At 39.3% G+C, this 16,803-nt stretch overlaps 2 protein-coding genes across 2 annotated transcripts; one reads left to right on the top strand and one right to left on the bottom strand.

Moving 5' to 3' along the window:
* Positions 1-1,506: 1,506 nt before the first annotated feature.
* Positions 1,507-7,183, bottom strand: dnajb4 (DnaJ heat shock protein family (Hsp40) member B4). Its single transcript, XM_083890338.1, has 3 exons — positions 6,757-7,183; positions 4,439-5,019; positions 1,507-2,566 (listed from the first exon to the last, which is right to left on the bottom strand). The coding sequence occupies exons 1-3, from the start codon at positions 6,965-6,967 to the stop codon at positions 2,336-2,338; spliced, it is 1,023 nt and encodes a 340-aa protein (XP_083746464.1). The 5' UTR covers positions 6,968-7,183; the 3' UTR covers positions 1,507-2,335.
* Positions 7,184-10,774: 3,591 nt separating this feature from the next.
* Positions 10,775-16,521, top strand: slc25a24l (solute carrier family 25 member 24, like; the record flags this gene model as incomplete). The annotated part of the gene is made up of 10 exons (XM_083889295.1): positions 10,775-10,897; positions 11,005-11,131; positions 11,504-11,591; positions 11,870-11,981; positions 12,786-12,944; positions 14,372-14,509; positions 14,603-14,713; positions 15,859-16,026; positions 16,106-16,244; positions 16,334-16,521. The coding sequence occupies 10 exons, from the start codon at positions 10,775-10,777 to the stop codon at positions 16,519-16,521; spliced, it is 1,353 nt and encodes a 450-aa protein (XP_083745421.1).
* Between the last annotated feature and the right edge of the window lie 282 nt (positions 16,522-16,803).

Here is a 16,803-nt window from a genome sequence, read left to right as displayed (position 1 = left end):
ACTAAGCTTGTTAAATGTGTATTGGACATTACTGGATACAGACCAATAAGTGTAAACTGTAGAACTGCAATCTGGTCATTAAAATTATTACAAATGGGATTTCTTTCTTTTTTTTTTTTTTCCTTTGGCGGCCCTCAGTCCAATGTTGGGTTCCTAAATTGGCCCTCAGGTATCAAAACTTTGAGAACCACTGTTCTACAAGGGCTGAAGTTCTACCTGGAACCATTTGTTTTTCAAGGGTTCTTAGTAACACTACTGGTTCTAGTAAGAACCATTTTCCAGGTGAAACCTTTATAAAAGGTTCTATAAAGGTGAAACCTTTATAAAAGGTTCTACCTGGAACCATGACGGGTTCTCCTATGAGGACAAGCTGAAGAACCTTATACGGTTCTACTTAACACTTTTATTTCTAAGAGTGTACCACTTTATCCTCTGCCTGAGTGTCGCGGGTTTATGCCTAACCCCCCATAAATCTGCATGTTTTTGGACTCCCCAAAAACCCTATGTTTTTTTATTATGCTTAAAAACATCCCTTTGGACTGAATGTGCTTAAATCCCTCCTTGTACTTATAGTAAGAAGCATGCTATAGCACTTGTTGTTATTGATCTAAAAGACAGTTGGGTTTCCCTGTAAATGTCACATTAAATGAATGACTAAACAAGCACTGCTCTCAGTAGACCACACGTAATCAGGCTACTCATCCCACGTATCACATGTTAATATACTGTCATTTTACATAAGTGCAATATACATATACACCCTTAGAAATAAAAGTGCGAAGAAGAACCATATAAGGTTCTTCGGCTTGTCCACATAGGGGAACCCTTTTTGGCTCCAGGTAGAATCTTTTTATAAATGTTCCACCTGGAACCCTTTTGGAGGGTTCCACCAAGAACTTATTTAAAACCCTTTATTCAGGAAAGGGGTTCTCTGGATCAAAATGGTTCTTACTGGAACCATTAGTGTTACCAAGAACGCTTGAAAAACCATTTCTTTGGGAAAGGGTTTTTCAGAAGAAAATGGTTCAGGTAGAACCTCAGCCCTTGTAGAAGGACCCTTTTGGAACCCTTATTTCTAAGAGTGTATAATATCCCCTTGTTTATGCTGTACTGTCTTCATCTTTACTGTCTTTGCTGCTGTGAAATCTTATCTTATCTCTTGTATTAAATGTGTTGGTTTGATATTGGATACAGTGATTTCCATCAAGGCTTGGTCGGTTGGAGCAGGTGTGTTTACTCTCCTCCCTCCCTGGATAATAGTGACTCATCATTTACATAAGCAGGAGGGTGCGTGTGAGGATTTTAGGGACAACGGTGTCACTTAACACTAAGGTTTGTCAGCAAAAGGAGTGATTCCCCCCCCCCCTGTTTAATAACTCACAATAGTAGCTACTCCATCATGTATACATGGGAAAAATACATTCATTGCATACATGATGCAGGCATGTGATTTATATATGCCATCTGTTTAAACTGCTCGTATAGCCGCTGAGTCATGATGAGAGATGTGGCGTCCCCTGGTGGGAAAATGTAAAGGTCTCTGTGTTGGCAGCTGATATCCAGCAGCTGAGACCAGAACCAGACGGCTATATTTACACAGTCATAGTTTGACCATTAGTCGCTTTTATTTTTAGTTTTAATCTTTGTAATTCTGCCACTCGTGTTTGTGTAGCCCTTCTCACTGAAAAACATTATTTTCTGTTGCAACAGGGAGTTTATTCTGTGTAATATTGCGTTTGCAGACTGACTATAAATAGGCGTAAGCGGTGCTGGTGGGTTTTTAAAGTCATTAATGTTCATATTTTATGGGTAGGGAGGATGCAGTGAATGCCTCTGCGTGACATCGTTTTCAGGTGGAAATGTTTATTTCAAAATTCAAGTATCTTGACAGATTGTCAGATTCTAAAGTCCAGTAGACCTGTTTCCTCTTGAATGCACCACACAAATCTACAAAAATCTAAAATGAGACAATGGAAAATGTTCTTGTTTTGGCACTGCAGATTTTCCCACGATCGGTGGGGCTTATTTTTTGGCAAATGCAGACTCATTCACAACCAAACACGTCCAACTAAGAAAAAAAGATGGGAGTGGAAAAGCTCCACTTTCATTGTAAATGTCCCCCGTTATGGGACTAATAAAGGATTATCTTATACATACAACAACCCATACTGTCTTTATCGACCTTGCAGCATGCATGGTGTTTCTCAAAACACCAACTACGAGCTCAAAAAATATATACTGCACATCCATATGTGAGCTGTCACTGTCGAGTCCTGTCATGCCATGTTCTCCTTTCGTCCGTTCAGCATGTGTGTTAGTGTGTGTGTCCTTCGTCCTAAGCAGGTAAATGCCGTTTCAAGACGTCCTTGGCGTTGCCCGGCAACGTCTCAGGAAAGTTCACGTCAAACTCCACCACCAGATCTCCTCTCTTCTCGGGGTTCTTGGGGAGGGGCAGACCCTGTCCGGCGACAGTCTTTCTCATGCCGGGCTTGATAACGTCCGTGATCTTCATGTTGCACGTCTTCCCGTCTATCGTGGACACGGTAACCGAGCATCCGCACAAGGACTGAAAAAGACGGAAGACATAATGGACGTGACATGAATTAAACCTTTATGTTTATGGATAGATAGAGAGACAGAGGTGTGTGGAGCACGGTGACAGAACATTTGTAATAGAGCTGATAATATTCTTAAATCTGTTTAATTTTGAATCGTATCCCAAAATGCAAACTAGCGGTGGATGACTAATCACATTAATGACGATTGTAATTCAGAACAGTGAGTGTGACAGTGAAACAGCATGCACCCCGGATCGTATTTTTAAGCATATCCGCATATCAGAATCGGATTTTCCAGACCAGCTGTTCACATTATACACACTCTTAGAAATAAGGGTTCCAAAAGGGTCCTTCAACAAGGGTTGAGGTTCTACCTGGAACCATTTGCTTCTGAAAAACCCTTTCCCGAAGAAAGGGTATTACAAGGGCTCTTGATAACAGTAATGGTTCCAATAAGAACCATTTTGATCCAGAGAACCCTTTAAAACCCCTCTCCTGAATAAAGGGTTTTAAAAGGGTTCTTGGTGGAACCCTCCAAAAGGGAGCCAAAAAGGGTTCTCCTATGAGGACAAGCCAAAAAACCTTACATGGTTCTACTTAGCATTTTTTATTTCTAAGAGTCTAGTGCAATTGATCAGATCCGATCCGCGCGTGTCCATAATGGCATCGTCATAGTCTCGTCTTTCACATGGATTTCTATAGTTACAGGCCACGCCCCCTCGGAAAAAAACAAAATGGCTGACAGAAATCTGTGCCTGTTTCCATCCCAAATGGTCAAACTTTCGTCAGATTTTTAATGTGGATTTAAAGTTTAAAGCTGGGCATACACAGTGTGCATTTTTTTTTTAGCCCATTATGAGCTGACCTTTCACTTGTGGGACTATTTTTGCGATCGGGAAAGCTCCCGTTGTTTGTTGTTGTCGATGTCGTTCGAGTCGAGCTGCGAGTGACGTAGAAGACACTTCAATCATAAGGGAGATTCATGAGATGGAAAGACTGGACATTTTAATCAGGTTGGGAAAAGACTTGTGAATTGTGCAAGATGGACAACATGGACAATGTTTTTGTTGAATGAGGAAGGTTGCTGATGACCTTTTGGGTTCGTTTGTGTGTTTAATTTTTAAAGGGTATTAAAATGTCATTTCCATTACACTTCCATGTGATGCTTTGTGTAGTAACACTATGTAGAAACCCCTCTCCTCAGATGTCAAGTGCCTGGTCATGATGCAAAATTTAAGTATCAGAATCGCATTCGAAACCACCTCTGTATGTGGTTTGAATCCGATTTGGAAAAAGGGGTTTTTCAGCTGTCCACACTGCCCAAAAAGAAAATCCAGTTTGTGCTGCAGTCTAAACAAGGCCTACGCAAAGCTAAACAGAACTCAGCCATCACTATTTTGATGACTGTGACTCGTCAAAGTGGCTCATTTCCGTCGTTCATCAGCTGACTTCTGCTCCTCGTATGCGATAAACTTGTGACGTGTTATATTTGAGACAGTGTCTGCCACGCAGCAGTCAAACACTGAGAGACTGAGAGGTGGTGAGGTGTATTTCTGAGTGTTGAGGACAGCTAGAGGAGCCATATAAGTACATCTTGCACTGTGAGTGTGTGTGGGTGGCTGCCGCCTCTGCCCTCCCCATGATACAGCTCCTATTTCTCAATGTGGAAGAACCAGATTACATAAGTGCATATACATAGTGTGTGTGTGTGTGTATGTGTGTGTGTAGATACAGTACTATGCTTACACAGTGCACTTCTACTTTCCAGGGAACACAACTTTTCAGGCATGTGTGCTTGTGACATACTGCACAGTCTGTCTCTGACCAGACTCTATTAATAGCACGGACCGGGACGTGCGCCCAAACAGGAAATGCCTCACCTGTCGTAAGCTCACGCGAACGACGTACACGATGTTGGAACCTTCCCGCCTAAAGTGAGGGTGTGGCTTGTCCTTGATGACGAAGACTATGTCGGCAGGAATGGTGTTTGGCGACTCGTCTCCCTCCCGTGGGAACGTGATCTTGGTCCCCTCTTTCCAGCCTCTCTTGATCTCAATAGTGAGGATCTTGTCCTCGTTGCGCATGGTCCGGCCGTCTGGATTCAGCCTTTTGCGGGAGATTTTCATCCTCTTCGTGCAGCCGTGGAAGACCTCCTCCAGGGAGACCCTGAGTTCGTGGACGATGGCCGGGTCCTGCTTCCGGCGCTGCTGACCCCCCATGCCTATGTGGCTGTCCCGAGGGAAGCCGTTCATGTTGAAGCTGGTGAATGAGCCAAAGGGGTCGTTTCCGTCCACGTCCATGTCCTCGTCGTCGCGGCCGTTGGCTTTGCGCCCAAAGAACATCTCAAAGGGGTTTGAGCCGCCGAAGAACGTGGCAAAGGTGGCGTGAGGATCCCCGTGGAAGGTGTAGGTGAAGGTGTTTCCTGGGCCTTCACCGGGGGGTCCACTTCCTCCCTTGAGACCTGGTGGAAAAACAGAAGTGACTCATGACTGACATGAACACTGCATTGTGGGAGAGCCTTATGCAACAGAAGATGACTCCTCTGATGACAGGGATGGTTCAGTCCCACCTGCTGGACAGAGTTTCATACAACTGACCTTTTTAAGTGGCTCGTGTTTCAGCCACGAGTGGACCAATCCACCTTCAATTTGCTTTGATTCACTTTAGTAGGGGACCAGTGAGTAGGCACTTAGTAAAATGACCAACAGCAGCAATTTTGAGTCGGGATATTAGAACAGAATGTCTGTGATCCTGAAATTATTCTAGTTCAAATGTGCTATTTTGTGACTTTTGTGGTGTTTGGAATCCTTTCTCCTGATTTACCTCAGCAGCATCTCCTGTGTTCCCCAGACCTAAAAATCACAGATTTTCTCTATGGACATTGGTGCAGCACAGTGAGCGGTTTCCAAACTTGAATCGGAAAATGTTGCCTAACAGCAAAATAAAGTGGCGGGCATAGATTTTTACTGGATGAGCCTTTTGTTCAGTGGCTAAAATCTGTTTTTGAGTTCCCGCTGGCAGCCATGTTTTCACTGATAGTTATGTTTTTGACACTGGTTCTCTGTGCCAACCTTCATTTATTTTATTTTTTTTGTACTGTGAACTCTCACTGAATGTATTAAATAAAGAAAAAGGCTTTATTTGTCAAGCTACCCGCCATGGATTAATCAGGGACTAATAATTTCTAGGAATTTGAGTCTTTGGTGGACAAAATATGCAGATGCCCAGTGTTTAAAGGTGCCATATGTAAGAATGTGGCCAAAAACAGTTAGTACATACAAATTCAAAATACCGAGGTCTTTTAGGTTTCGTTTTCTGACATAACTGGCAACCCGTGGTTGCTCTGCAGCTGAGACTCTACTGACTGCAATGATTGGTAGATGGCGGTAGGTGGCGCCACATGCCAAAACATGATTTCAAAACATAAACATGATTTGCAGTCTACAAAATATATATTTTTAATGCGAATATTTTGGCTGTACTGTTGCTGTTGGTGAGTTCAGTTTGTTATATGAACATTATTCCTGAGTCTCTGTGACATATTAGGAGGATTTTATGGCCAGTTGCTTTAGATTTATTACATAATGCACCTTTAAGACACATTACATATTAAACTCTGAGTGCGTTTACATGCTCACTAATAAACCGATTACTGACAATAATCGGGTAACTGGAATAAACCATTCCAGGTGTATATATGTCTCTAAGACATCAGATTATTGACAGAAACCTAGGTGTTAAACAGGTTTTTTTCTTCAAAAAATGATATTGGCAATTAACTGATAACGAAATCAGTTTATTACATTTACATGAGCACTTGAATAACCAGATATCTACAAAAACCCAGTAATAATCAGTGTGCACATTTTTAGTGTGCATGTAAACACACTCACTGACTTAAAAGGCACATTTCCCAATTTCATGTGTACATTTTCATGCTACCATTGAGAATGAATCATATTAGAACCAAAAAACAACAACAACATATTATTCCACTTCTTTCTCACATGAAACATGCTGCCCACCCATGACCATCTGGACTGACAATTAACCATTTAACTGCAGACACAGTTTAATATCAGGTAACCACATACTTAATCTGATTTATGGGCCTTGAATTAAATCCAAATGAGTGATATATATTTGTTTTTATTGCACTAGGGTTTAAACGGTAGTATGAAATGAAGCATACACATACCCTCCTCTCCATACTGGTCATAAATCTCTCGTTTCTTGGGATCACTCAGGACTTCATATGCCTCTGCGATCTCCTTGAATTTCTCCTCGGCGGATGCAGACTTGTTCTTGTCCGGGTGCCATTTCAGGGCTTGTTTTCTGTACGCTTTCTTGACGTCCTCCTCTGTGGCTCCTTTAGAGATCCCCAGCGTTTTGTAGTAATCTTTACCCATTTCTTTTTTTTTTTTTATCACGCAGCCCTGGATAAGATCAAGTGGACGGTTACTGTCCCCGGGAGAAGAAGAAGATGATGATGATGATGTTGATGCTGGTGTCAGTGATGAGCTGCAGGAGAGAGGATGAAGAAGCGTCCTCAGTCTGGACTAATGACAGACAGTCAATGTCCACACAGACAGAGACACACGCGCTGCGGGATGAAGACCATTTAGAGGCGGTTCGTCAACGGACTGGACCCCCTGATATTTATCCTGGACCGTGGATGAGGAGCTTTAAATAACTCACAGCTCCCTCCTCCTCCTCCTCTGCATCCACAGCGTCAGCGTCAAGTCACACACGACACAGTCGTTCTGGATCCGGTGTGAAAGCTGCTCTGTGTCCCGGATCAGCTGTCATGGATTTAAACGTTAGGTTGGTTTTTTCTATGGAGGACGAAACCTGACGTAATAATAAATAAATAAATAAATGAATAAATAAATAAAAACATGTAGGTGAACAGAAATGTAAAAATAAATGTAAATGTATTTATTAATGTATTCCTATATTTATTAATGTATTAATTCCTGTATTAATGAATGAATGAATGAATTCATTCATTAATCAAATCATTTATTGATTAATTTATTTATTTATTCATGTATTCATTTATTCATTTATTAATGTATTCATTTATTAATTAATTAATTAATTCATTTATTTATTTGTTTAATATTACGTCAGGTTTCGACCTTCATAGTTTTCTGCCCATACAGTAACTGCTCGTTATCTTTAATGGTCAAAAGGGTTTCATTTATATCTGGTGTACACCTGTGTGTGTAACATTGAAGATCAGAAATTTAATGTAGTCCCCATAAGTATGTTTGAATAAGTGTAATCACTTTAAAATATATTAACTTCAGGTTTTGTAGGTGAACAGAAATGTAGAAATTAATAAATCTAGGTGTAAATGTATTGTATGTATGTATTTATTTATTTAAGCATGTATTTATTTATTTATTCATGTATTTATTTATTTATTCATGTATTTATTTATTTATTCCTGTATTTATTTATTTATTCCTCTATTTATTTATGTATTCCTCTATTTATTTATTGATTTAATATTACGTCACGTTTCGTCCTTAATAGTTTTCTGCCCATACAGTAGCTGCTGGTTTATCTTTAATGGTCAAAAGGGTTTCATTTGTATCTAGTGTACACTTTTGTGTGTAACATTGAAAATCAGAAATTGAATATAGTCCCCATAAGTATGTTGGAATAAGTGTTATCACTTTATAGTATATTGTAAACATATAAGGAAAGTACAGAGGACAACGGGCAAATTGACCAGAGCAGCATTTATTAAGAAACAAAACATTCTGTAATTTAGATTTATTTTTTTGCACAAATTTTATCTTACTGCATAAAAAAAAAATCACAATATTTTTTGGATGTAATGTAGTTACATATATTTTAACCACTAGGGGGCACTGCCACCCATCAGACTCCACTTAGGAGTCCTCTCTCTACAAATTCTTACACACTGGACCTTTAAACATAGGGTTAAAGCAGTAGTTTGGTATTTAAAGTGTATTTGTATGAGCTATTGACACATATTATATAGTGAGTTTTTGCCCATTATGGACACAATAACTGTTATCAACTGTTACTTATTTGGGGGTAAATTTAAGCTAGGTTCATCTGAATTAAGGATTTCACATGAATTTATGGTGGCGTTAGAGTAGTAAAGTGGTTCAGCAGTGCTTGTGTATTTTTTCCAACATATAAATAGAAATATTGTCTCTCCTGATAATTATTTCCAACAAATAATCACCTTTGTTTTATTTGAAGAACAGTGATTAGTGATATTTTATTTTGAAAAGGGCATTTCCGGTTTTGTTCTATCTAACCCAGTGTAATCTGTGTCATTTTTTGTTGATTTTAACCTTGATTTGTGGCTTTGTATCAGTTAAGGAACATGTTTTCTGGATGAAGGTCAAACTATTTTAAATTCTGTAATATTAACAACCACTTTTTGGTGTCTATTATATTGACTACCATTTGTGTTTCACTGGTCATCATTTCAATAATGTCTTTATTGCATTTTAAATGTATATATTGTTTGTCTTTATCATTATCTTTCTATGTACGCCTCAATTCTTTTCAGTTTGTTTTGATATCGCGATGCCTGTGAAGGAAACTTTTTGAGATAAGATAAAATAATCCTTTATTCCTTCCACATGGGGAAATGCAGGCTTTACAGCAGCCAAAAATCACAACAAGGTAGAAAAGTAGAAATAAGGTAAGGACATAAAAGAGTATGTGCAAGAAAATGATAAAATAATACGAAAACAAGATGAACCGCAACAATAGCGTCACTATATGTACAAAGTAAACAGTACAGCACTCAGGGAAAACAGTGTTATAATCTACATAAACCATATGAAAATAAACAAATATACTTGGAAATGTCAAGTGTCAGAAATATACCATATCACAGGTGTAATTATCTGACAACCACATGTGGAATTATTCACACAAACAACTACATTAGACCTAATATGCTTCACATTCACTGTGACATGAGTGCGCAGATGATTCATGCACGGACATTAATATGACAGAATAAAACAACCTGACACGTGTGCAAGAAAACAATATCTGCTGCAAAAATGAAGTAAATAAACTCATGGTAAATTGAAAGCGATAACTGTTGTATAATGTAAATACAATTGTGTGTGTGTGTGTGTGTGTGTGTGTGTGTGTGTGTGTGTGTGTGTGTGTGTGTGTGTGTGTGTGTGTGTGTGTGTGTGTGTGACTAAAACCTGGTCCAGAACTTCATTTCTATGCACTGGTAAAGTTTAAAGATGCCATATGTAAGAATGTGGCCAAAAACGGTTACTACATTCAAATTCTAAATACCGAGGTCTTTTAGGTTTCGTTTTTTGACGTAACTGGCAACCCGTGGTTGCTCGGCAGCTGAGACTCTACTGACTGCAATGATTGGTAGGCGGTGGTAGGTGGCGCCACATGCCAAAACATGATTTCAAAACATAAACATGATTTGCAGTCTGCAAAATATTTTTTTTAATGCAAATATTTTGTCTGTACTGTTGTTGTTGGTGAGTTCAGTTTGTTATATGAACATTATTCCTGAGTCTCTGTGACATATTAGGAGGATTTTATGGCCATTTGCTTTAGATTTATTACATTATGCACCTTTAAGGGCTAAGATTTGAATTGTGGTTTAGGTTAAGGGAAAAGTTAGGTATTGACTAGTTATGGTTACAGTTCAGAATCATGCTTTGTCTGTTCTGTCCAAATGAATGGAAGTCAATGCAGAGTCCTTAGAAGAATAGCCACACAAACCTCTGTGTGTGTGTGTGTGTGTGATCTAGACTTGTCCTATTGTGTCCCATTTGCCTCGACACTTATTTGTGTTTGATTTATTCACAGACCACTCTCTGCTCTGTCTGTGGAAACAAATATCACAAATTCCCCTAATAGAAGTGTGGCCACAGTGATGATTCATGCTGCTGCTGCTGCTGCTGCTGATGATGATGATACCTCTCCTGCAGCGCCACCTGCTGCCTGACTGTTAAAAATGAAGCTTATCTCAGTGAGCCAATGATAAAGCTCACATGACGAGTGTATTATGTGCTGCATTGACCCTGGACTGCTGAGTCAGCATCAGTGCAAGACTGCAGCTCTGGTCGTAAACGCTGCTGCTCCTCATCACTGCAAATGTCCTCTCTCTCGCTCTGAAAAGGAGAGGATTTCATTTTTCCACACCCTGAATATTTAAACAGAAAAAAAACCAAAACATGGATCAGTTTCGTGGCTTATTCGTCAAACTGGACCACGACAACGATGGATTCATATCAGTGGCCGAGCTCCACAAGGAGATGAGGAAGCATGGGATCAGCATTACAGACGACAAGGTCCAGGTAATATTTACATCATTCTTATTTCTCTCACCATTCAATATATATATAGTATATGCACTGTCACAGTTACCATAATCCAGCTCATTAATATCCCCCCCTCTTTATAGAGTATCATTGACTCTTATGACAAAGACAAAAATGGCCTTTTGGATTACAAAGAGTTCCTCAGCTACATGACGGACAGAGAAAGGAAATGGAAGATTTATTTTCATGACCTTGACAAGAACAAGTGTGGTGAGTATGTGCGGAGACTCAAAATGTGTGTAAAACTAGTCTTATTAGCTTTTTATGTGCTCTACCACATATTTAGAAGAAGTGCAGTCCCTTATTTACTGTATTATAAGGGACTATAAATAATAATATTTTATTGAAATAATACTGTTTTCAAGGTCAAACAGAGAGGCAAAGAATAGACTTGTTTCTGGATTTACTGCAAATAAAACATCAAACACAGCTACAGAACTGTGACCGTTGCCCTGTGAGTGTTCTGTGTGTTACTTGATAAGCACGGCAGCCGTCACTTGACACAGGTTTTGCAGCAATTCAAAAAGCGGAAGATCAGTCCAAGTATCTGTTTGTAACTGTGTGCATTTCTTCTCCGATCAGGGGTGATTGACCAGGAGGACATCATATGTTTGTTTAAGGAGTTAGGAGTGGTCATTTCAAAGACGAATGCAATTAAAATAATACAAATGTAAGATTTTTTTACTTGCAAACTATACAAGAAAAATAGTCATTGTGTCACTTTACAGTTGCATTGGGCTCAAAGTGAGTTTCAAAACATTTCACGTGTGCTTTTCCCAAGGAAGTCATACTTCATGAATGTTATTATTACAGTATGTGTGATACATACAGTACTGTTTACTGCTCTTTGCTAAATCAATGATTGACTGATTATTCACAAAAGAAATCATTGGCAACCTCATGGTGTCATTTGGTGAATGTCAGCTGTGTTTGCTGGTTTGTCGTCAGGATGGATAAAGACAGCTCTATGACGGTGGACTGGGCTGAATTCCTGCACCATGTCATCCTCAATCCTGTGGACAGCATCAGTGAGCTGGTGACGTCATGGAAACACCAGCTGGTAAGAAGAAGCACACTGTGATGTGACACCTTTCAATACCTGCTGCCTTAAAAACACCAGTTAACCCAATTTATTTAAGTTCAACTTATGGAATTCTACTAATTAGGATATCAACTTCACTGTTGGCACCCCTTCCTTTGTCTTTTGTTATTTTGTATTCCTCAAAACTGACAGATGTGCATATAAGTTAAATGAATGTTGACCAATGGGAAAAAAATCACAACAATAATATTAATAACAATAATAATAATAATAATAATAATACATTTGATTTGTAAGCGCCTTTAAAACACTCAATGTCACTTTACATCTTAAATAATTTGATAAATCAAAAGTTAAAGACAAAACAAGACAGACAATATCAATATAAATATATAAGTAATACATCTGAAGCAACTGGCCATAAAATCCTCCTAATATGTCACAGAGACTCAGGAATAATGTTCATATAACAAACTGAACTCACCAACAACAACAGTACAGACAAAATATTTGCATTAAAACAATATTTTACAGACTGCAAATCATGTTTATGTTTTGAAATCATGTTTTGGCATGTGGCGCCACCTACCGCCGTCTACCAATCATTGCAGTCAGTAGAGCCTCAGCTGCCGAGCAACCAGTGGTTGCCAGTTACGTCAGAAAACTAAACCCAAAAGACCTCTGTATTTTGAATTTGAATGTAGTAACCGTTTTTGGCCACATTCTTACATATGGCACCTTTAAAGATAAAATAAAATCAACATAGTAGATACATTAAAAAAAATACATATACATGTATATACAGACATACTGTGTGTGAAGGTTTTTGACGTCGGGGAGAGTCGTGCGATGCCTCTTGAGTTCCCCGAGGCGGCTTCTGGGTTTGGAGTGTGGAGGACGTTTGTTCTGGCTGCAGGACTCGCTGACGCTGTGTCCCGGACTGTGACAGCACCCATCGACCGCCTCAAGACCCAGCTTCAGGTCAGCTCTACTAACAGGTGCAACACAGTGCTGATAGAACCATCATAACTCAATATAACTTTATAATCACTGAAGGACCCAAGCACCCAATTGTAGTCCTTTGAACTCTGATTATGATGTTATAGTGCGACTAAAGCTATAAAAATGGACATAAACACATTTATTGTTTGTATTGCCTGCTTTGATATTCCTTTGTGAAACCTGGATTTAGTTTTTACCTTTGGTAGAACAAGAAACAAATACATTAGAAATTGGGAGTTTAATGTTTGTAGACAGAGCATTATTTTTTTCATAAAAATGTTCAATAAAAATGAAAACATGCAGTGCAGAACACTCATTAGTTGGAACCAAACACATCGGAGCCACATCTAGAAGTTTCCGGTCCCTAAGTCGTATCCAAACTTCCCCGACCTTTGACCTTTCCCTATACACTTTTACTTGCACGGTAGCTAAACAGGAAAAGGGCCTCAAGAAAAAAAGAACCCACCAGACATTACAGATCAGGGGTTAATTTACTTCACTATCTCAGGGTACAAAGATAGCTTATTATCAGCAAACCTGCCCTGTTTTACATAACCTATCTTTGCCTGATCGTACTCTTTTGGATACGACATAATGACTCTGCAAGTTGTCCAATTGCCTGCGTTAGTCAGACTATGGCCTTAGCTTGATTAAACTCTCTACAATGTAAATTGTACTGAATGATACAGTAATTCTGCTACATATACTGTGGGAAACACAGTATTTTTTCCAATGAATATAACATTAAATAAACCATAAATACACTTCGTTCAAAAGTTTGCGGTCACTTAGAAATGTCCTACATTGTTTATGTGGTAAACGACTATTCTAGCTGCAAACGTCTGGTTTTTAATGGAATATGTACATAGGTGTATAGAGGCCCATTTCCAGCAACCATCTCTCCATTGTTCTAATGGTACGTTGTGTTTGCCAATCGCATTAGAAGGCTATTGGATGATTAGAAAATTCCTTAAAAACCCTTGTGCAATTATGTTAGCACAGCTGAAAACAGGGCAAAATTATTATTTGGAATAAAAATCATTATTTCTAATCTTGTCAGTGTCTTGACTATATTTTCTTTTCATTTTGCAACTCTTTTGATGAATAAAAGTCAGTGAGTTGTAATGGAAAACACAACAAAAATTGTATAGTTAGTTATTATAGACCCCAAACTTTTGAACAGTAGTGTATACTGAACTAAAAATGTCAAACACATACAGTATACATTGTGTTTGACTCATTGTCTTGGTTTAAAGGGGACCGTCTGACAAAAACCCCAGCCTGGCCCTCAATAAAACTGGTCTAGAATTGGTCTTTGCAGGATGTGCACCTGTATTTACCACAAAACATTACACTTTACAACAGTTTAATATCAACGCTCAAACCATTTTCTGTGTACGATATAGGTCCATGGATCTAAGGCTTTCTCCCAGGGCTTCCAGGAGATGAGAGCGGGTGGACTGAGGTCGATGTGGCAAGGCAACGCTGTGAATGTGCTGAAAGGAACCCCACAGTCGACACTACAGTGTCTCATCTACGCCCAGGTCAGGCTTCTGTAACGCACTACGACTATCCAGTGTGAATTATTCATGAAAGAGTTTCCCATTACGCTCAGAGCGTCTTGTCTTTCTGTCCAGATGAAGATGTACACCCAAAACAGAACTCAGGAGACTCTCACGGTTCAGCAGCGCTTTGGGCTGGGCTGCATCTCTGGCACCGTAGCTCACGCTGCCTTCTACCCTTTAGAGGTATCAGTGACAGGTCTGAGTGCTTCAGTGTTTCTGTCCTGTTCTGTATATAAGACCTAACAGCTCAACACTATTAACGTGTGGATAATTGCAAGGTTTCATGTGGAGGATAAAGTGGTAGAAGATGGATGGATGAAATGTTAGTATGCCATGACAATAAATATGATGCTTTGGTTTAACTAATGTACATAAATGAGACTATTTCTGAGGTGGTTCATAGTCACGCAGTCTCACACAATAAGGAAAAACTGCACTCTTTGAAATAAGGGTTCCAAAAGGGTCCTTCTACAAGGGCTGTTCTCCCTGGAAGAACAATGTTGATCCAGAGAACCCTTTAAAAGCCCATAAAGGGTTATAAAAGGGTTCCTGGTGGAACCCTCCAAAAGGGTTCCAGGTGGAACCCCTATAAAACAAGTTCCAAAAGGGTCCTTCTACAAGGGCTGAGGTTCTACCTGGAACCATTTGCTTCTGAAAAACCCTTTCCTGAAGACAGGGTTTTTCAAGGGTTATTGGTAACACTAATGGTTCCAGTAAGAACCATTTTGATCCAGAGAACCCTTTAAAACCCCTTTTCCTGAATAAAGGGTTTTAACCACCTGGAACCCTCCAAAAGGGTGTGAACCCCTATAAAAAGATTCTACCTGTAGCCAAAAAGGGTTCTCCTATGAGGACAAACGAAAGAACCTTACATGGTTCTACTTAGCACTTTTATTTCTAGGTTTATTATGAACAGACGTGTCAACCATTTGGTAGAGGCCTGTATCTGAAATATTGTAGGGTCTAATGTCACGTTATAAGTAAATAAAAAATATTTTGTTTTTTTCTTGGTGCATGCATTAAAGGGTTAAAACCTATTTTCTTACTAAATTCAATTGTTATGACTGTGTCTTCTGACACCCCAGTAGATATGTTGACATACAACATAATTAAGTAGTAAATGATTCAAAATATCAGAATTTTCATTTCTGGTGTGGTTTTTTTCAGTAAGGATAAAATATAATAACAAAAAAAGATCACAGAATTTTAGAAAGGAAAGCTTTAAGAAGGGAAAAGACACCACCAGAGCTTTAATCAAATATCTCTTAGTATTTGTGTTTAAATAGTAGTATATATCCAAACACTGTCCCCTATCTGCCCTCTGTCAGGTGTTGAAGGTGAGACTGAACCTGCAGCAGGTTGGAACATACAACGGAGTTGTGGCTTGCGCCCGATCCATTTACAGAAATGAGACTCTGTCCTCGTTCTACAGAGGATTCAAACCGAGCATCCTCTGCATGATTCCCTACGCGGGTGTGGAGTGTGCAGTTCACCAGGTGAAACTGGGAAAATAACTCCTGTCCACGTCACAGTGACATGTTGTAACTGTTTTCTTTTTTTTCTTTTTTGTTACAGTCGATTATGAACTGGGCACATAGCGATCCGGCCTACAACAGTGACTCCAAACTGTTTTTCTTCAGTTTTGTAGCTTTTGCCTCTGGACAAACGACCAGTTACCCACTGGCAGTTATCCGCACTCAGCAGCAAGCACAGGGTAAAGTTTGGTTTATTATTATTTTAAATTACTTTATCCGAGATAATAAAAGATAATGTTGTCCTCTTCATCTTGTGCATGTGTTGCAGCGTTCATCTCAGATTCACGTCCAGCCTCGGGCATTTTACAAGGACTCGTTGGGATATATGAAAGACATGGACTTAAAGGATATTACAGCGGCATGGGAGCCAGCTTTGTCAGGGCCGTTCCGTGCGCCTTGATGAACTACACTTTAACGAGAAAGTTTGAAGATGTGTTCTCGTCCATGGAGTCTTGAGATTTTTGCAAAGAGGTCGCGCTGCCTTTGCATGCTGATCTGGACGTGTGTGATGATGTGATACGGCCTTTAATACTAATGGACTGTTTACCACTAACTAAGACTATGAGACCTGGTGCAATTTAAATTCAATGAACCTCATTGAACAATAAGGCATGACTGATAATATGAAGTGTAATGACCACTCGCTTGTTTATAATAGTGCTTAATAAAATATTTAATTTCATAACACGGGTTGACCTGTTTCTTTGTTCAGATGTGGGTATATTTTTGTGTATTTAA

The sequence above is a fragment of the Microchirus variegatus genome (genome assembly GCF_963457635.1).
Source record: "Microchirus variegatus genome assembly, chromosome: 5".
NCBI lineage: Eukaryota > Metazoa > Chordata > Actinopteri > Pleuronectiformes > Soleidae > Microchirus > Microchirus variegatus.
The sequence above is the reverse complement of the archived record's forward strand: the minus strand, read 5'-3'. Positions and strand labels throughout refer to the sequence as shown.